The sequence below is a fragment of the Podarcis tiliguerta genome (genome assembly GCF_965153285.1).
Source record: "Podarcis tiliguerta genome assembly, chromosome: 12".
Taxonomy (NCBI): Eukaryota; Metazoa; Chordata; class Lepidosauria; order Squamata; family Lacertidae; genus Podarcis; species Podarcis tiliguerta.
In genome coordinates this window covers 3,107,335-3,127,626 of record NC_139545.1, presented here as the reverse complement: position 1 = coordinate 3,127,626, position 20,292 = coordinate 3,107,335, and the positions used below count along the sequence as shown (strand labels likewise).

At 43.3% G+C, this 20,292-nt stretch overlaps 1 protein-coding gene across 5 annotated transcripts; it reads left to right on the top strand.

Moving 5' to 3' along the window:
- The first annotated feature begins 704 nt into the window (after positions 1-704).
- On the top strand, positions 705-20,261 carry STK17A (serine/threonine kinase 17a). 5 transcript variants are annotated; one of them, XM_083407099.1, is made up of 10 exons: positions 968-1,052; positions 1,694-1,862; positions 1,997-2,067; positions 2,286-2,435; positions 11,360-11,572; positions 13,592-13,736; positions 14,065-14,191; positions 14,526-14,574; positions 14,662-14,838; positions 17,104-20,261. In XM_083407099.1, the coding sequence occupies exons 4-10, from the start codon at positions 2,380-2,382 to the stop codon at positions 17,426-17,428; spliced, it is 1,092 nt and encodes a 363-aa protein (XP_083263225.1). In that variant the 5' UTR covers positions 968-1,052; positions 1,694-1,862; positions 1,997-2,067; positions 2,286-2,379; the 3' UTR covers positions 17,429-20,261. The 5 variants fall into 5 exon arrangements, with proteins under 5 accessions (XP_083263224.1, XP_083263225.1, XP_083263226.1 ...); XM_083407100.1 differs by lacking the exon at positions 968-1,052 and adding an exon at positions 1,066-1,401; XM_083407098.1 differs by lacking the exon at positions 1,997-2,067 and having other exon boundaries at positions 705-1,052.
- The last annotated feature ends 31 nt before the right edge of the window (positions 20,262-20,292 follow it).

The window sequence follows — 20,292 nt, the reverse complement described above, 5'->3', positions numbered from 1 at the left end:
ATTCCTCCACTGCTGGGGCAGTTTAGACAACTGCAGGCTCTATCTGCACCCTACATTTAAAGCAGTGTAATATCACTTTAAGGAATCATAGCTTCCCCTCAAAAAGTTCTGGAAACTAGTTTGTTGAGGATGGTAAGAGTTGTTAGAAGACTTTTATCCTCGCAGAGCTCCAGTTCTCAGGGTGGTTTCACAGGCAATCCCTCTTCTTATAGAACTCTGGGAAATGTATCTCTGTGAGGGGAATAGGGCTCTTCTAACACCTCTCAGCACCTAATAAGTGACAGTTCCCAGGATTTGCATTGGCTTAGGCAACAGTGACAGTTTATTTTAATTATTATTAAATGTATATCCCACTTTGTCCTTCAAGGAGCTCAAGGTGACACCCATGGTTTCTCTCCCACCCCATTCCATATTATCCTTACAACTGTTGAGGTAGTCTGTGAGAAAATGACCAGGTCATTAAGTGAGCTTTGTGGCTGAGTGGGGATTTGAACCCTGGCCTCTTGGGTATGGTTACCAGATGTCCCTGTTTCCCGGGGACACTCCCTGGATTTACAAATCTGTCCCCAGGCAAAATCCATCCCCAGAATGTCCCCAGATTTCATTTAATGTCCCTGGATTTGTATTTTAAGTGTTGTAGATTTATTAGTAGGGAATGAATGTTGTGTGATTGGTTCAACGGCAAAAGACACATCATGTGGGGACTTCCGGTGAGGCAAAATGGTGAGCGCCACAGGAGCGAGCAGCTCCTGAAGCAAGCCAGAGTTAACTGCGCTACCAGGCTGGCTCCGGGCTGCTGAGACTGCCGCTGCCACCGCCACTACCGAAGGGGAACCAGGGATGCCCGGCGCGTCAACAGGGGGAACCGCAGGCACACACACCGCCACAACCCAAACTGAGCTGGGAGCGAGAGCGCCCGGCCAACTGCCCAGCTCTGGGACCAGGAAAAACCCTGGAGCTGATGAAGGGAGAAGGAGGAGAAGGAAGAGAGAGAAAGAGGAAGGAGAAAAAAGAGGGGAGCCCCGCCCTTGCTGCACCGCTGAGGAGGAGAGGTAGGAGAGCACCAGGAGGGCAAGGACACGGGGCCAAGCCCAGGCCCCACCCAAGCCTACTCCATGGCCAGGGCCCAGAGGAAGGCCACGCGGCAGAGGAGACCACAGAAAAGAAGACATTGCTTCTTTTTTATAAAAAAATAAAATATTTTTTAAATAACTTTTTTCTCATTTCAAAAAAAAAAAAGTGACCCCGGATTCTTTGAAAAAATTCTGGTAACCTTACTGTTGGGTCCTGTTGCTGCACTCTAACCAGTATGGGCCGCTTAGAGTTTCATGCATGTCCCTACTAAACACATTACGGATACAACCTTGTGCACAACTGACACTTTGCTCTCAGTAAACATGGGTATGTATGTTGAGGCTGGGTAGTTGCTATACTATTCATGTTTACATACAGTAAGTAAGCGCACAACTTGCGCACATTTAACTTATGTGCATTTGGCTTTATGTGATTGGCCAAAAATAAAACTAAAGTTTAAAGGGGGGGGGGGTCCAGGAAAAATGACTTTGGCAACCCCACTTACCATTGAGCCCAATGGGTTTTGACTAGACACAATTTTGGCTTTGGTGTGATCCTCAGAACATAACCGCTGCGTAAATTGTGGGCTTACTGTATTATTGACTTCCATCAACCTCAGGCAGGAGTTCCCACCAAGGTCCTCCAAAGCAGAGGAGCTGCTTCTCAAGCTGAGGAGCAGGAAGAAGCAAGCTGGAGGCCTTGCCTGACCTCAAGGCTGTCCACACAGGCCATCAACACATGCAGCACCCAGGACACAGATTAGCCATCCATGAGTCCAAGGAGCTCAGGTCAGTATATACAGCAGCATTGTTGGTTGGGGACTTGTCTACAGGTTTTTCTGGCCCTAATTGAAAATGACACTAGCACCAGTTCTTCATGAATAGAGGTCTTCTGGGGGCTGCTTTTTTGTTTTCTCTTTCAGGTTGCAGTTATTTGCAGCTGCAGACAAGATCATACAGATATACCATTAAAAAAATTTGGCAAGTCAATGGAGTGAGCTCCTCTTCTGGGTTCCAGCCAGGGTTCCGCTAAATGCCTATCATGCTCTGCACACCTTTATTAAATTTCCTCTCCTGTTTTAGGGTTGTTGCTTTTCCCCCTTCCCATGTTTTAAGTTCTTGGCTGTTAGTACCTCTCCAAATTTTGGGGGGTGGGGTGGTGGTGTTGCACAAGCCTAATGACGCCTTTTCTTTCTGCATGGATGGCTGCAGAGCCAAGATGTTGATGTAGTGTCATCCTTCCAGGCGGGCTTGATGGGGACCAAGAGGGCCTTCTTGGTGGTGGCTGCTCCCAGGCAACTTTGAAATGCCCTGCCTTGAGAAGCCAGGCTGGCTCCCTCCTTGCTTTCATTCCTCTGGCAGGTAAAGACTTCCTTGTTCCAACAGCCCCTTGGGAACTGACTGCTTTTAATGAGGGGGCTGGTGACATTCTGCTTTTGTGATACTGTAATTATCTGTATTTTTAATAGATCTATTTATCCATTTATCTATCTATCTATCTATCTATCTAAAAATGTGTGTTTTTTTAGTTCTACATATTAATGTTCAATTGTCTTTTCCTATGTTTTCCTATGTTCATCCTTTTTCCTGTAAGCCGCCTTGAGACCTTGTCAGGGGACAAGGCAGGAAATAAATAGATTACTGGAATGAGGCGGCGTGTCCCTTGAGGCTCGCGCAGCGCCAAGCCAAGCCTGCAGGTGGCGCTGCCCAACCGCCCAGCCCGGAACTCTTCCCCGTTTGCCTCTGGGCCTTTCGACCTTTACCCTCCGAGAAGGCGCGGTTGGCTGGGCGGGCGCGGCGGGGCGGGGTTTGGCGTGGAGGGCGTGGCTTCCTCCCGCCACTCTTAAGCCGTCGGCCCAAAGGGCGCTTGCGAGGGCGCTGGAGACTCCTCCCCTCGTCCCTCCCCCGCGCAGCCGCAGTCCGCCTCCTCGCCGCCGCCGCTTCGAGTTCCCTCAGGCGAGAGCGAGCGGCAGAAGCCGGGCAGCGCCGCCTGCCTTCATCCCTCAGAGGGCGGCGAGGGGCTGAGGAGGAGGACGCCGCCGCCGCCTGCCCGCCTGCTTCCCTCTCTCTCTCTCTCTCGCCATGAGTCCGGAGGAGAAGCCTCCGCCGCGCCGCTCCCGGGCCAGCCGGGCGCCCCCTCAGCCGCGGCGCGGGGGCCTCTTGACGGAGATCCGGACGCGCATCCTCACCGAGCCCTTCCAGGAGCGATACGGCCTCAGCCCCGGCCGCGAGCTCGGCAGGTGAGCGGAGCGGGGGGGGGGGGCCGCTGCCAGCCCGTGTTCAGCCGCACGTGGGGACGGCGCCCTCTTCTTGCGAGCCAAGGATCTCGGAGCCCGTGGCGGGAGAAGCGGGGAGGCGGCGGCAGGGCGGAGGAGGTCCCGCATCGTGAGAGAGGCAGCGGGGCGCAGTGGGGAGCGCCCGGAGTCGGGCCGGGGAGGGAAGGGGCGCGACCTCTTACTCCGCATTTGCGAGACCTCGGTGGCCTCCGCTTCGGAGCTCGCTGCCCGCGGAGACCGAGCAGGCGCCCTGGCTGCGCTCCTTTCGGCGGGCGGAAAACGCCCCTGCCCAGACGAGCCTGCCCAGGTGCCCAGGAAGCGGAGGCAGTTTTAACCTGCATTAGTATTTTAACTTTCGCATGTTTTTTAAATCCGTACCTGGTCCCCCGCCCCCGACTTCTCGTTTTACCTTTTTGTAAACGTTTTGAGACTTCTTGCAATCAAGCGGCGTATAAGTTTCATGAGATGAAGAATTCCCCTTCCCTTTGCCATGAAGCTGTGGCGGGGGGCGTCCCTGCCTCTCAGCCCTAACCCGCCTCACAGGGTTGGCGGAGTTGAGGGGAGAGCCAGGCTGCTCCACATTGAACTCTTCGGAGAAAAAAGTGGGGTATAAATGCAATAAACAAACAAATAAGATCTGGTGGCTCTCCTGCTACTCTCCTCCTAATCCTTGCCTGAGTGATTTCAAGGTGTAAAAGAAAGACTTTGTTTTTCATTGTTTGTGGGGATGGTGGGAGAGAACTGTTCCCACAAATTCCCCTTTGGTCTGTGTCTCTAATTCACCTCACCCCCACCCATTTGTGACTTGGCGAAATATATTTGATCCTATATGTGTGGAATCAGCTGTCTTGGCTTTGTGTGCCCACGGAGACATTGTGCTCTTCCCCCGTTCACACCCCTCTGCCCTACAAAAGCAGGTTTTCACCCTTTTGGGGCAGTGTTGTTTCCAGGTTTAATGGTGCACATAGGAGTTGTTGGCAGTCTCCTTCTATGAGCAAAAGTGTGTATTTTGTGCGCCATTGGAAGTCTATTTTATTTTGTAGGGATCAGAGGTGTGAGTTTGCCCAAACTTTTTTCAAAGAGGGCCAGATTTGATGAAGTGAACATAACATGCATAAGGGCCAACCAAAGTTTAGGCCCCCAAAATGGACTTTGGACATGCCTGCTTTAAGGATACACCACTGGTTGATGTATACTTAACCTTGAAAAATTCAAGGTAACTAATGAGTGAAGGTGTTATACTTCACCCTTGTTTAAAGTACGTGAGTTGTGAGTCTATCCAGTATGAAGGTATACATTTTTCATACTACAGTACAGGCACAGTACTGATCTTGTAGTCTTTGGTGTGTGTTTTTTAAATCTAAAAATGCATGTATCTTGTATATGCAGTTTCCTTGTAGAAATACTTGTCATGTGTGAGTAGAGATTTATTCAACCATGTTCACAGTGAATATCATATAAATTTAGCAAAACCTGAAAATATTTTAAAAGCAATAAAGGAAATTCAATAATACAGTCAAACTTTTGTTCTGCTTCCAAAATGTTCGACAGCCGTGGTGCGGCTTCCAATTGGTTGCAGGAGCTTCCTGCACCCAAGCAGAGGCTGTGTTGGACATTCGGCTTCTGAAAAACATTCAAAAACTGGAACATTTACTTCTGGGTTTTTGACGTTCAGGAGACGAAACGTTCCAAAATGGAGGCATTCGGGGGATGGGGTTTGACTGTATTCGTCAAAAAATAAAGTACTATATCTGCTTTTTTTTCTGGTGCATTGCTGCAATACAACTTTGTATTGCAGATATCTGGGCAGCTGATTTATTGGCGATAGCCAATTTTAAATGGTTAGGTGCAAGTCAGGTGAAGTTTAAACTTCTATTAAAATGTTTCTAAAATGCTTAACTTTGATTGTATCGTAACAATGGCCTACTGAGTTAAAGCTTCCAGTCCCAATTGTGTGGTTCTCTCTACCCCCCGCCCCGCCCCAGAATACAATGGTACCTTGGTTCTTGAACGGTTTAGTTGTCGAACAAATCGGCTCCCAAACGCCGCAAACCTGAAAGTGTTGCAGTTTGCAAATGTTTTGACGCGCCTTCTGCTTGAGTGCAGGAAGCTCCTGCAGCCAATTGGAAGCCGTGCCTTGGTTTTTGAACAGTTTTGGGAGTCAAACGGATGCCCAGAACAGATTAAGTTTGAGAACCAAGGTACAGTACCACTGTATTTGAGATTAAGAATCTCATCCTCTACTGACTGAGGTATCCCAGATCTTTTGGTTAGCTGATCCTGCCATCTACTTCATTGACTTCCTTGCAAGTTAAGCAATAAAATAAAATACAAATCCTTAGAATGATGATGATGATGATGATGATAATTAATTAATTAATTATACCCCACCCATTCAGCTGGGTTTCCCCAGCCACTCTGTGCGGCTCCCAACAGATTAAAAACAGAACAAAACATCAAATGCAGCCATTCTTTCATTTACAAATCAAGCACACATCTTTGTAAACAAGTGTGGGCCTGCATATATAAAAATGTAACATGAATATCTGCTTTGAGACTCAAAATGAGTTGTGCATCTTATTGGAACATAATATGATCATCAAGGGTGTAGACGTCCTGTCCTTACCAAAATCTTCAGGTTGCAACTAAATACAAAACAAAAAAATTCAGTCAATGAAAAGTAGATGCAGGCTGCACCAATTCTATGTGTGTTTCATTGACAAATAGCAGACTGTGGCTAAACATTAGGCAGGAGATCAGAGACAACTTTGGGCATTAAGTGTATCTGCATAAGGCTTAAATTGGGCTTCATAATAGTAATAATAATAATAATAATAATTAATTAATAATATGGCTGGGACTGTATGTTTGCTGTTCTGAGTTTTCCCCCATGTTAACAGAATTCATATGTGGGTCTCTTTAATTTCATATATGAAAATATCCATGGAAATTATTTTTGTTGAATTACTGCGGGATGCTATTCCCTAATCCATAGTGCAGTGGTAGTCCTTAACTAGTGTACTACAGCAAGAATCTGCGTATTAGTCAGTGCTCTGCATAGTGAAATATTTGTTTGTGTTTTTATTTAAATTACTTATAACCTCCTCTTCATAGTTCATATAATTCCAGAGTGTGGAATGTTAAAATACAGTAAATCAATATGTCATTTAAATACAATTAAAAGTGAAAGCTGCTAGTATACTAATAACCTACACTTATTTATTTAAAAAATATTTGGTCTTAATGTGCAAAACAAACCTGTAGTGGGGATCGTGATATAAATAGCAGAATGCGAAGGCTTCCTAGTCTGTTGTAATTATAGTTGGATAACATATCTATGGGTAGATGGCTGTACTGAAATATTGGTTCATTTATTGGTATTTTGCTCTTCTTACAGAGATTTGCACAAAATGTTAACCACCCTACTATTATTTAATCCATGATGTTCAGATGACTGTTGTGACTTTTCTCCTTGCAGACAAAATAAGCTGGTGATAGCAAAGCCCACAAAAGTTCTAGTGGCTGCTATTGAAAAAAGGCCTGAGGATTATACTCGGGTATTTTTGTATTGAAGCACTGATAGAAATTTATGAAAACTTGCAGGTGGAAGATAAAGAAATAATTTCTGTGACTTTGTGTGGTAGCTGAGTCCCTGCTTAGTGGTCATCAAGTCTTTTATTGGCAATTGTCCACAATGAATAGATCAGAAGTAAACACAGTCTCTGAACCTAAATAGCATAAAAGTGTATTTTTACATGAAATTCTGTTTCCATGAAATTACATTGTTCACAGTTCTCTGAGGTTTACATTCTATTTTGCCAGCAGGATAATGGTATCAAACTAAAAAATTATGTGATAGATGTCTGTATACCGTATTTTTCGCTCTATAAGAAGCACCTAGTTTTTGGAAGAGGAAAACAAGAAAAAAAATATTCTGAATCTCAGAAGCCAGGGCAGCCAGAGGGATCTGGCTTATGGGATAGCGCGCACAGCCTGTCCTGGGCAGTGGGATCAAGGCTCCCCCTGCCTAGAAGCGGCTGCGCGCAGCTAAGCAAGAAGCCAGGACAGCCAGCGGGATCGCAGTGCATGCAGCCTCTCCCAAGGGGAGCCTTCATCCCGCTGCCCGGGGAGAGCCTGTGCGCGGCTAAGGCTCCACCAAGAGCTGCGCTCCCTTTAAAGAGCGAGCCCTGAGGAAAAGCCCCCAAGAGCCGCACACACGCTCCACGCGGCTCATTAAGGGGAGCACTGAGCTGAGCTTCCCGTCTGCATTCGCTCCATAAGACGCACACACATTTCCCCTTACTTTTTAGGAGGGGAAAAGTGCATCTTATAGAGCAAAAAATACGGTAATTAATTGATTGAGAAATCACTTTGGACAATAATGGGGAAGGGATGATGAAGGGCAGCCTTCCACAATCTGGAAGGGCCATAACTCAGTGATTGACCATCTGCTTTGCATGCAAAAGGACCTAGGTTCTATCCCTGGCATGTCCCTGATTGGTCTGGAAAAGACTCCTTGTCAACAACCTGGATAGCTGCTGCCAGTTTGTGTTTGTGTTGACAGTACCGAGCTATATGAACCAACAGTCTGACTCAGTAGAGGTACTGTGTACTTTGCCACACATAAGGATGTGTGTGTGTGTTTTGGCTTGTGAAGCTCAGTAAAGCATAACAACACCTATTATAAATGAAATCTCACTTGAGGTTCATAAAAGATTGCATCCTTGCCGTTTGGTGGAGAGTAGCATGCTCGTACATATGAGCTTTGGGCATAGCCGGGGGGCAGCTGCCCCCTCTTAAATTAAGTAAATAAATAAAAATACTTAACTGACCAATTTTGCTACAGATAACTCGGTTCCTTCTCCACCCCCAACACAAAGCCTGCCCCTCCCTAAAATAAATCCTGGGTATGCCCATGATTATGAGCTAAATTGGGCTGACTTGTAGAAGACACTTCCTATGTTCCTAACCTGGTACCTTCCAGATGTGGGAGTAGCCCAAAACATCTGGAGGGCCCCAGACTGGGGAGACCTGATCTAGAGTAACTGGATTTGCTAGAGAAAATCAGGCTTAGGTCTGGATGGCTTTAATTTCTTAAAATATATAGAAAACTAAATGCCACTGTCCATAGTGTTCTTTTTTTAATGGGCAGAAAGGGCATGGGGTTCCAGGTAAAATGACTTTGGCAATTCCACCTATCATTGGCTATATGCGATTTTGGCTTTAGGTGTGATCCTTGGATCGTAACCCCCACGTAAGTTGTGGGCTTACTGTATGGCTAAATTGCATGCAACTTACAATAAACTTCACAAAATATCAAAAAGCAGTAAGATTTAAAATACAATGCAGTATGATAACTTTAATAAATCTTATTAATTGAATATACGTTCAATATTTTCATAATAAAATGCAAAAATGTGGATTTTGTTTCATAAATACAATGTTTGAGATAGGAAAGAGAATTAAGGGAATGTATTCTTTCTTATGCATTTTGAACCTAACTAGAGAATTCACTTCTGTCCTACATCTCATTCATCTTATAATTGCAGCCTCTTAAGTCTGTAGTTGTGCTTCCTAGAGAGTATGTTCCATTGAATTGTTTAGGACTTGCTTTTGAGTAAACATGCTTAGAATTGCCCAGTAAAACAACACAAGTAATGAAACCTTTCATTGAAAAAGGAACTGCTGGCAGTAGAGTATGACTTTTACAATTGCCCCCCCCCCCCCAAATCCAGAATGTATGGGAAGACTGTGAATATCCCTGTATAAATAGTGTGGAATTCTGTAAATCAAATGCAATTCCGTTACTTGCAAATCCTCTTTCTTACTTTCAAAACAATTAGTTTCTTTCCTGAAGTTACTATTAATATGTATAGCACCCACAATAGTGACATGATACTGTAGTTTACTTTAAGAAACTATTATTTGATGTCACATTCTTAGATGTTCACTAGTGGATCCATGACAACCAGAGAGTGGGTAAACATATGACGTAAAAGTATTTTGCTTATTGAGCTTGACTTGTGATCAGTAGGGCCTTTGTTTCTTTTCTTCAAGCCAGGAGGCATGCCAACTTAAACCATGCCTTTGAGGTTGGTAGTCTCAAGAAATGACATTGAGCTCTTTTTAATTCAACTCTGAGTTCCAGTGAAACCATTCAGATTTTTAGGCAATGCCATACTGCAGACATCAGATTTAGCTAATGAAACCATTTAACTTTACCCAGAATTTTCTTTCCCAATTAAAATACACGTTTCATAGCCCATACCCAACTCTTTTCCTGGGGGAAATACATTTGTATTCCTGTAGTGCTCCAACTTCCTGGTTCCCCTTAGTTTGCCTCTTAAAGTAAATTCTCACGCCCTGCACTTAGACACATTTACTTGAAACTAATTACCATTAATTTTAGTGGAGCTTGTATGTCCAAGTCTGTGTGTGTGCAGGTTTTTTTTTTAAAGCAAGGCAGTTTTGATGAATGATGCTTTTAAAGACTAATTAATAAAACATGAATCTTAAATTTAGTATACATATTAAAAGCATAAGGATTTTTAATGAAAGTTACAAATTTAACTGAATCAGTATTTGTTCTGCTTATCAGCTCATGCGGACAAATTTGGTATTTCAGACTACGGAGAGTTAATAGGTTGACATTTTTTCAGTTTTTGTGGACTATAAATCTGAGAAGTCTTAATAGTATCCATATCCACATCCAAGGCTTTCTCACTTGCTCCAGTACTTCACAGGTGCCAGGCGCCATTGCAGGTTGGCTTCCTGACACTGCCCCGAACGGGAGTTTGAGGGTGGGGAGAGGTCAGTGCAAGTCTGAGCCACCAGGACACCAAGCCTGAAGCCCAACCGTGGCTCCACCTCAGGGAGGCCATGTGATGGCCTGGCTGTGTGCATGTTGCCTTTAACCGGGAATGTGCCTCTGGTTTGGACTCCGGCAGTGGCAATGCATGCATTCTCTCCCCCACCCTTCTTTTCCTCGTGGAGGGAGATTTGGGGGCCCCATTCAGCTTTGCTGCTGGGCTCCCTCCCTCCATCACTCGCTCCCCCTTTCTCTCCCCATCTCTCTCTGCTTTTCTTTTTTTAAAACCCAATGTTTTGGTTAAGTTTTAGTTGCCTTGTTTAATGTACTTTTAATGTATGATATGACTTTAATTTCATATAAACTAGCAGGTTAGTTTACGACAGTTTTAAGTAGTGCACTTTAAGGTGTTTTCTACCTCAGACTCTCAACAGTGGTGCTTAAACTCTAAACGAACTTTGGAGTGGGTGCATTCAGGGACACTGAAGTCTTGTGCAAACTAAACTGGATACTCAAGATGTGTGTGTCTGCTGTCAGTTCTGTAGGCCTATAATACGTGTTAGTTGTTGTGCCAGAAAGATAGATGTAATATGAAGGAAAGGGGGTGGGGGTTAGGGAGAATCCAGAGTTTGTATGCAGAGTGGAAGGAAAGGAGGACCTTTATCTGCCTCCCCACTTCTACCCACTCTCTGAAGACTGGAGAAGGGGACCCACATACTGTATGAATACTAAGTGGGCAGGCAGGGGAAGCTTTGTTTTTTTCAGTCTTCAGGTGAGGACTGGACTATATGTAAAGTGAACGTAAGATTGTAGCTGGAGTTCATTCATTTTCTGCTTTGTAATCTTGTTATACAAAAAAAAAGAGGGCTCCCAGACATTTTGTTATTGCGCCCAGAACCTAGTTTTCAGGCTTCATGTGGTGCCTGGCTTATCTACCTGAGTTTCTAACACTCTGCAGATTCACTTATCTGAAAATCTGACTTCCTTATTTTTTGTGTGTGCTTTGTTGATCAGCGACAGCCATTTTTGTGAACAAGATCAAACAAATCAATTTATTGATTACTATAGGGTGTAATGGAAATCGTCAACTCATTATGCAAACACTTGCCTAATGAACAATTTCCAGGGAACACATTGTGTGTGTAATGTGGGGCCTGTGTGTAGTTGAAATTTGCATCCAACTTAACTTTTATTTGTTCTAGGGGAAAATTTGCAGTAGTAAAAAAGTGTGTAAAGAAAGAAACTGAAAAAGAATTTGCAGCAAAATTCATGAGGAAAAGAAGAAAGGGCCAAGATTGCCGGATGGAGATAATTCATGAGATTGCAGTTCTGGAACTGGCACAACGAAATCGTTGGGTTATTAACTTGCATGAAGTATATGAAACACCAACAGAAATTATTTTGGTTTTGGAATAGTAAGTATTAATTTCATTATAATCATGTGGTGGGTTTATAAAATGACAGGATTTATCATTAACATATTTTATTCAAAAGCAATGCCAAATTTTGGCCCCATTTTTGGAGCTCTTGTTAGTTTTTCAAAATGGTGCATAACCAGGTGTGTGTGTGTATTGTCTTAACATTTCATCCATAGCAACTTAATGCTACCAATGACACTGACTTTGCCAGGATTTCAGCAAAATGGAGTGTATAGCTTTAAGGTTCTAAACACTGGAAACCAGTCCATGGCATGGAACTGATTGGTTGATACTGGTTGATAGCCCATTGACTTCAGTGGGAGTTTACTCTCTGTGGGACTGCAACCTCAGAGCTGAAACCTTGAAGGAAGTTGAAAGGAGAGGTTAGTGGGTCCTCAGTCTGATGAGGCTCCTAACTAGTGTTTGAAGATAACTCACCAAGTAAAGTGTCCTTGGGGTTCTAGAGGTATGAGGTTTACAGCAGTACTATTATTAAATATGTCTTTAAGGATGTTTTATTCTAAGAGAATAATTATAGGCTTCAAAAAGATTTGTCACTAACCAGCAGATTCCTAATGTTCCTGGAACATATTGACTCATTGAAGCATAACTACTATGAATTGTAGAAAGTTCCTATTTTCATGCTTAGATATGACTGAACTAGGAAAGCAATGCTTGTCTCTGTTTGGTGCAGTTTTTTAGTACAGTAACCATAAGTCCCTGAGAATTTGGAGACTAATATCACAGTGCTCTGCATTGTTTTGTTTGTTCTTTAATTACATCCTGCCTGTCTATGAAATGGTGCTCAAGAATGTTAACAGCAGTAAAATACATAGCAGAATGCAGAATAAGACAGTTACACATGAATAAAAACATCCAATTTCTTTTTAATCATTTATTTTTAGTAATCGTAATTGCTGGATAAATAAATGACTGGCTGCAGTATTTGCACACCCCAACTAAGGCTGAGCAATACCTGGTTTTCGACATTGTGATATATCAACCAACGTTCAAAATTACCTGTGTGCTGTGCTGTTGGGTGAATCGGGTATTTGGCAGGGTATCACGGTAGCAAAATATGTGGGGGGGTTTTCCTGCAGGGCTGCTTGGTCTGGTGGTGGTGTTTAGTCGTTTAGTCGTGTCCGACTCTTCGTGCCCCCCTGGACCAGAGCACGCCAGGCACTCCTGTCTTTCACTGCCTCCCGTAGTTTGGTCAAACTCATGTTTGTATCTTCGAGAACACTGTCCAACCATCTCGTCCTCTGTCGTCCCCTTCTCCTTGTGCCCTCCATCTTTCCCAACATCAGGGTCTTTTCCAGGGAGTCTTCTCATGAGGTGGCCAAAGTACTAGAGTCTCAGCTTCATGATCTGTCCTTCCAGTGAGCACTCAGGGCTGATTTCCTTAAGAATGGATAGGTTTGTTCTTCTTGCAGTCCATGGGACTCTCAAGAGTCTCCTCCAGCACCAGAATTAAAAAGCATCAATTCTTCGGCGATCAGCCTTCTTTATGGTCCAGCCAAGTCTGGTAGTGGGCAGCAAAAAATAATAATAGTGCCTAGACATTTTCTTTTGGCGCTCACAGTTTTGGGACTGGATCAGTAAAAGAGAAGCTAGTCCTGATGCTGTGGAATTTTTTTTTTTGATTCTGTCTCTATTCAGATGACTTTTCTCAAAATCATAACACTAACTGAGCCAAGCCATGGATTAACCTTGGGGTAGCACAGCAGCAGAAAGAGGAGGGAAGGAGCAAAGCACCCAGTATTTTTCATCTTGAGTACCAGTACACTTGCTCTTTCATGCTCAGTTATGGTTTTGCTTAGCAATTCATTTGGACTAGGTCACTGAATGGCTAAGTAGGTTACCAGAATCCTGAAAAGCTGTTTATTTACCAGTTAGACCTATTTAAGGCAAGCATACACATTTCGCATACTCTGTGAGCAATAAGGCTATTGGAGTGAATTGTTGGGTATTATTTCTCTTCTCTAGAAAAGTTTAAATATATCTGTTTTTCCTCAGTGCTGCTGGAGGAGAAATATTTGACCAGTGTGTAGCTGAAAGAGATGATGCCTTCAAGGAAAAAGAGGTTAAGCGTCTCATGAGGCAAATTTTAGAAGGTGTTTCATTTTTGCATCGAAATAATGTAGTTCACCTTGACTTGAAGGTAAGATGTGGTTTAGAAGTATGGAGGCAATATGAAGAACCAAATTTGTAGTTCAGAGTGGGGGACCATTTCCAGAACTTGCCCCACCCTATGGACCATTTTAGACAGGTAGGTGGTCACCCAGCTATCAGTTTACATTGTGTCAGCTGCTCACATCTAAATTTGAGCAGAGAATTAAAAGGCAGCAAGCAGCAAAGCCTACTGCATTTCAAAGAGCAGACACAGGCTTACCTATTATCTTGGTGCTGTAGCAAATTTGAAGCCATTAGGACTGCTGTGGATTTCTTAATAGATTCTGCTAATGCTACCTTCATTCATTTATTTTCAGCCCCAGAATATTCTGCTAACCAGTGAATCACCACTGGGAGATGTTAGAATAGTTGACTTTGGCCTCTCCAGAGTAATGAAGAATAGTGAAGAACTAAGAGAAATTATGGGAACACCTGAGTATGTGGGTAAGTTCTTAGCAAGGAACTAATGTGATAATGGGCAAGCAGTAATGGGGTAATCCAAATATTTGGATTAAAGTATCAGTCATAGTTTCAAAAATGCATGTACTCTTCAAAGACCTGGTAATTAAGTTGTGGCAGTGATTCAGAATATCCAAGAACACACTTTAAGAAACACATACAGAATTAGTGCAAGCTACCTTTATTAGTTCTCAAGCTTCTGATACCATCATTGGTAAAAGCTACAGAAGTAGGTTGATCTACTGGCATCTATATCTTAAATTGTTCACATTTTTAGTAGAATGCATACCAACCAGCTCTATTTTCCCCCCTACAATAGCTCCAGAAATTCTGAGTTATGATCCAATCAGCACTGCAACAGATATGTGGTAAGGAGAGCTCTTTATTGAATAGTTGTTTTGTAAACTGCAAGTTTTCCTCTTAAGAAGCTTATGTGTGTAATTTTTTTATTTTAGGAGCATTGGAGTGCTAGCATATGTTATGCTCACAGGAGTATCACCTTTCTTGGGAAATGATAAACAGGAAACATTCTTAAATATATCTCAGATGAATGTTAATTACTCTGAGGATTTTGACCTTATATCTGAATTTGCTGTGGATTTCATCAAATCTCTTCTGGTTAAAAAGCCTGAGTAAGTTATATTTAAAAGTTTTTTGCTTCATTGCTTTAAACCATACAAGGCACAAATAAAATTCAGTTCAGTTGAAACACTGCTGGTTTATGAAACCATGGTTATGGAAGCCAGGTGTGTGCATTAGTCCCGTGGGCTACTTCCGTAACATGCTGGCTTGTGCATGGTGATCTTGGCTTATTTTTACATCTTGAGTTCTGAAATGGGGAACTCTGGTTTAATGGCAGCTAACTAACTAGGGTACTAAACCAGGATCCTAATATTAATAATCCATGGTCTATGAAGGTGGCAGCATTAACATTCAATCCAGGCCATTGACGGTGATTAATTTTTTTGCAGATTACCCACAGTAGCATGGGCTACATTGTTCCTGATACAGCACAGATCTCTTATCATTTGACAATTTCACACTTTTTTTATGTACTATAAGGTCTGAGTTCTTCAAAAAAGTATGCTTCCATAAATTTATAGAGGTGTTCTATGAATTTTAAACATTGAAGTAATCAATGTCTTTGAATTAAAGAAGTTTTCCCGCCTTTTAAAATCCCCCCCCAAAAATAAACAAAATTTAATTATACACTACTCCATAAGTTCTTCTAGTAATGTTGCAGTATTTCTTGTACTGCAGGAGCTAATGCAGCATAGCAAGTGAAAAACAGCCATTTACTGCTGACCTGCTAGCCATTTGAATACCGTATTTTTCGCTCTATTGGACGCACCGGACCATAGGAGGGGGAGAACAGGGGGAAAATATTTTTTTCCTTGTTCCACCCTCTAAAACAAGGTGCGTTCAAGGTGCATTCACCCGAGCGTGTGGAGCTGGCGGTGGGGGGAAGCGCTGCTTCCCCCCCCCACCCCCAGCCTCAAAGATCCCTGAAGCCTTTGGAGCGCAGCGCCCTGCAAAGCCTCTGCAGGAGAGCGGGGTGCTTTTACCCCGCTGTCCTGGAGAGGCTTTGCGCGCAGCCCTCCGTCTCGCTGTTCTGGCTTGGGGACAGCCTTGCTAGTCTCTGCAGGAGAGCGGGGTGAACGCACCCCGCTGCCCTGGAGAGGCTTTGCGCGCAGCCGTCCCCAAGCCAGAACAGCAAGATGGAGCCCTCCGCAGCGCTCCGTCTCCCTGTTCTGCCTTTCGGCTTAGCAGCGCAGCCTGCATTCGCTCTATAGGACGCACACACATTTCCCCTTAATTTTTGGAGGGGAAAAAGTGCGTCCTATAGAGCGAAAAATACGGTAATTAGGAAACCCTTGAATTTACAAGCAAGTTGTAAACCTCTTCACATGCTTGGCTTTGAAAAGCCACTCAGGCATCCACAGCCTACTGTTCTAAACATGTTCTATAGGTTGCTGGCTAATTGCAGTTACAATGTATTTCAGGAAATTGTCTCTGAAATTGTCTCAGAAGTGAATTTAGCTATTCTTCAGTAGTTTCAAAGCCTAAACTAGAAAACTTGCTCAAAGGATATAACTGCTATGATATTGGTAAAGTAGCTGAACTCTTTGGAGAGGAATGTTCAAAATATTTAGAATTCTTGAAGATTGTACTTTTCTACAGATTCATATACAGTACTACTTGTGACTTCATGTGACCATTCCAAAGTGAACACTACTGAAAATCCATTTCAGCTTTTAAAACCCACTTGTGGACTGTATCTTAACATTAGGAAAATCCAAAATCTTTACATTGAAGTAGAAATATTCTGAAATTTGTGAAGGGGCTCTCAAGAACCACTTGCTCTCTAGTGATCTAAAATGTGAGCCACATAAAACAGTTGTCAGATGGAGGCAACAAAATTGTATCTAGATGCAGTTGTCTACCATTGCTGACCACGTAGCTTGGTAAAGGATTTTGTAAAAGATTTATGTGGAAGACTTGCAACAGTTTGGCCAGTCCAACTGACAAGTTGCTGCACAAATACCCTTCTCTGCCTGATAGATGCAATTTTGAGGAGCAGCCAGCTGCCTAACTAACTATTTTGTATGAGGTGGACCTGAGCCTGCCCTCTGTACAAAACATACTATAAGCAAGTAATTAATGCAACATCTTTTTCACTGCATGGAGACTATTATGAAAAAGGTTAAACATGGCTTTGACAAGATGGAACTGCCAAATTTGCATCTGAATGCATGTTAAGCACAGATCAGTTGAATGATGAATCTCTAGTGGGAGGAAACTGTTGACATAATGGATAATGTGTTCTGAACTGGATTTTTAGCATTTCATCCTTTTGGCCAGTCTTTTTGAGCAAGTGTTCCCTCTTTTCTTTCTAGGGAACGGGCAACAGCAGATGAATGTTTGGTACATTCTTGGCTAGCACAAATGGATGTTCCTGATACTATATACTGGATAAAGAACACAGAGGAAGCAAACACTGTTGTTGTAAATGAAGAAGCTTTTACTTCTGAAAATTCTACAGATGGAGAAAAAACAGAAGAGTCATTAGTGTCAGAAGAGCTGATTGTAGTAGCTTCATATACACTGGGCCAATGTAGGCAATCAGAAAAAGATAAAATTGTTGAACAGAAGACCATTTCCAAGCGCTTTAAATTTGAAGAACCATTGCTGCAAGAAATACCTGGAGAATTTATTTACTGAATTGCAACTTGTTTCTGCTCTTTTGAGACCTTGAAACATTAACTTGGGAGACCAATTTATGTATTGCCAAATGTACATTTATATGCAAATACATTTCTTGATAAAGTAGGATTCAAAAGTCACATGAGAAAACTGTGCCAAACATCTTAATTTTTGTGGAAGTGGTTTGTGTATGCTTACCTTAATTGGTCAGGCAGCATTGCAGGATGACACCCAGCACCCCACCATGATCTGGCAGTGGACTGTGTCTCGAGGGGTTTTCTCCAACTGGCACGATGAAAATTGAGTCGTTGCACTGGCGGGGGAAGCAGATCGCAGTCTTCCCCAAACTGGCCAGTCGTGGCAGGCTGCTTGGCTAGCTGGTCCACCTCTGGGGTACTTCACTTGGGCCAGTTTTCCACCTCCTTGTATGGCACCAAAAAGAATTTGGATATGCAGCCACGGAGTTGGGCATGTGTGCTTGCTTTTTCATCTTCCTGGGCTGCCGACTTGGCTTAACATCCAGTGTCCAGATTACGTGGCTGGGCCACAGGAGTATGTGTTGGGAACAACTTACGCCTTTCCTGTCCTCTAGAATGAAAGCCTGTTGTCTAGATCTGTTCGTCATTCAGCTGGGCAAAAGTGACCTGGACCCATGGAAAGGCGCATAGACCTGATTTTGGCCATCGTGGATAACCTCAAGGCTCTAAATGAACTATACCCTAAAATGGCCATATGCTGGTCTGAGTTGTTAGAGGCACGTCAGTGGTGGCATATTCTGAAACTTGCTAAGATTACCAAGGCAAGGAAGGTGGTGAACTGTGCAGTGGTGCACAGAATTGAGGCAACTGGCAGAAGGGTGATTTGGCACCCAGACATCACTTTTGACAAAGATGTGCTTTTCAGGCATGATGGTGTGCACCTGTCAGGCATGGGTAATGATGTCTCAAATGCTCTCAAAATATCATTTAGGGCTTTAGGTCCTGGTTGCAGATGTAGGGGGTTTTGCAACCAGCCAAGTTTGGCTTGAGTGGCAGTTTAGGCATTGGGTAAGCCTTTGTCTTTGGTGGAGAAGGGGGTGTAGCCTCTGCCTGCTTCTCCAGTATTCAGGGGTGACCCCTTAAAGGGATCTGGTAGGAGTCACATCTCTCCAGAAGCCCAGGCAGGGGCTAGGGCCATAGCATCAAGGCGGCAGCCCTGCAGGGGATTCCTACTTGATGTGTGTCATAGGACCTCTTTGCCTAGGGCTGACCAGCAGGCGTGCTGGTAGTTCAGTGGTTATACCCCATGCATATGGTAAACCTCTACATCTGTAACCAGTAAGGTTGTGGCCCAATTTCACCCTAAGCAATGTTGTCCTGTTTATTCGGGTGATGGGTATGCGGGGAGGGGTGCCTGTGCCATGCAAGGTAAATGCCCTTACAGAAAAAAACAGAAAGCAGTAGTTCTTTTTTCTTCTCCTGTTGGTATGTGTAAAGCATTTGTACTATATCCTGTGTTTTAACTATTCATGGTTGGGATTGCTGTCCCAGTGCAAGTGACCATTGATAAGTATCCCACTTGTTTGGACAAGCTGATAAACATTGATTTTCACCAAGTGCAGCAAAGTACCAAAATATAGTTATGCCCAAATTCAAAGTTGCTATTAGACGTAGCTATAGACTAATCCAAAGTCCTGAACCACTGTGCTGGGCAGGATTTGGATGTGGCAGACGTCCCTCTGCTGGGCTTTGCTGGGCCTCCTGAAATGGTGGGTGGTACAACTGCAGGCTGTAGCCAGCAGTAGAACCTCCAAAATGGGCTGGCTCTTGGGTAGGGAGGGAGTGGAGCTGGTGAAAATAAGCACAACTGCCCCTCCCATTACTTCTCCCCTGGCCAGCATGAGCCGCAGAGCTTTGGATGCGGTGATAGCCCCACTATTCCACTCAGCCTGCTCCTCCACAAGCTGGTTTCTTTTCTTTATGCTGGTTTAAGTCTTCTATCGCAGAGCATAAACTTTTATCATTGTTTCCAGCACAAGTTAAAAAGGCGAATTTTCAAGTGCTGTGTGTGTCTGTCCCATTACCTTTCAGTTTGCATTGTACAGTAGTAAACTTGGTAAAATATTTGAGTTTTTAAATGTACTTCTAACAAGGCCAGCTTGATCTTGGTTGGCTGCTTGGAGACTTTGCTGTACTCTGTTATATTAACTTGCTGTGCCTTAAGGTTGGCTTTGTGCAGTTCACAAATCGTTGCAAGTTTGTATAATGATGTGGAAGTCTAATGTAAGTTATAAGCAAAATTTAAGTAACTCTGTATTGGAAAAAGTAGCTAATACGTAGGGATGCCAATTAATTCCACAAGCGTAATACTGTCAATCTGAAATGCTACAGTACAAAAATTAACCTTATGAAAAATGTAAATAAGTGCCTGTATAAAGTAGGAAGGGGAAATTCTCCAAATGTAGAAAAAGGGTTTCTGGGCTCTGGTTCCTGTAGCTGCAGTACATAATGTTCTGAAATGAGTTGGTGCTTTTCTTACAGGAACTACTGACTTTCTGAGAAGCAGCACATGGGTTTAGCTGGATCAATTGCAAATTACCACCTCTAGGTATCAGATACCTGGGATGGCAGAGTTAAATTAGATTATGATCAACTCCTTCTAAGTACTCTATAGTTATCTAAGGGAAAGATGAAATGAGATCCAAAGCAAAATGAGTCAGACCAATTTAAATTAATGTAAAGAAGTGCTGTGCCTTTAAATAATTCTGAAAACTCCTGGCAGATGTATGCTTACTGTGTGCCTTTAAACACACAAGATCGGTTGGCAAATGTGAAACCATTTGCTTTAATGTAATAAACTGGTTTTTCCTGTTCTTTGATTATGTTTTTTAGCACTTACCTACT

Bases quoted from the DNA above. Each gene is read 5' to 3' on its own strand.
- STK17A (XM_083407097.1), top strand. From the start codon at position 3,156: ATGAGTCCGGAGGAGAAGCCTCCGCCGCGCCGCTCCCGGGCCAGCCGG. The intron at 14,575-14,661 runs GTAAGGAGAGCT...TTTTTATTTTAG, and splicing joins AGCACTGCAACAGATATGTG to GAGCATTGGAGTGCTAGCAT. The intron at 14,839-17,103 runs GTAAGTTATATT...TTTTCTTTCTAG, and splicing joins CTTCTGGTTAAAAAGCCTGA to GGAACGGGCAACAGCAGATG.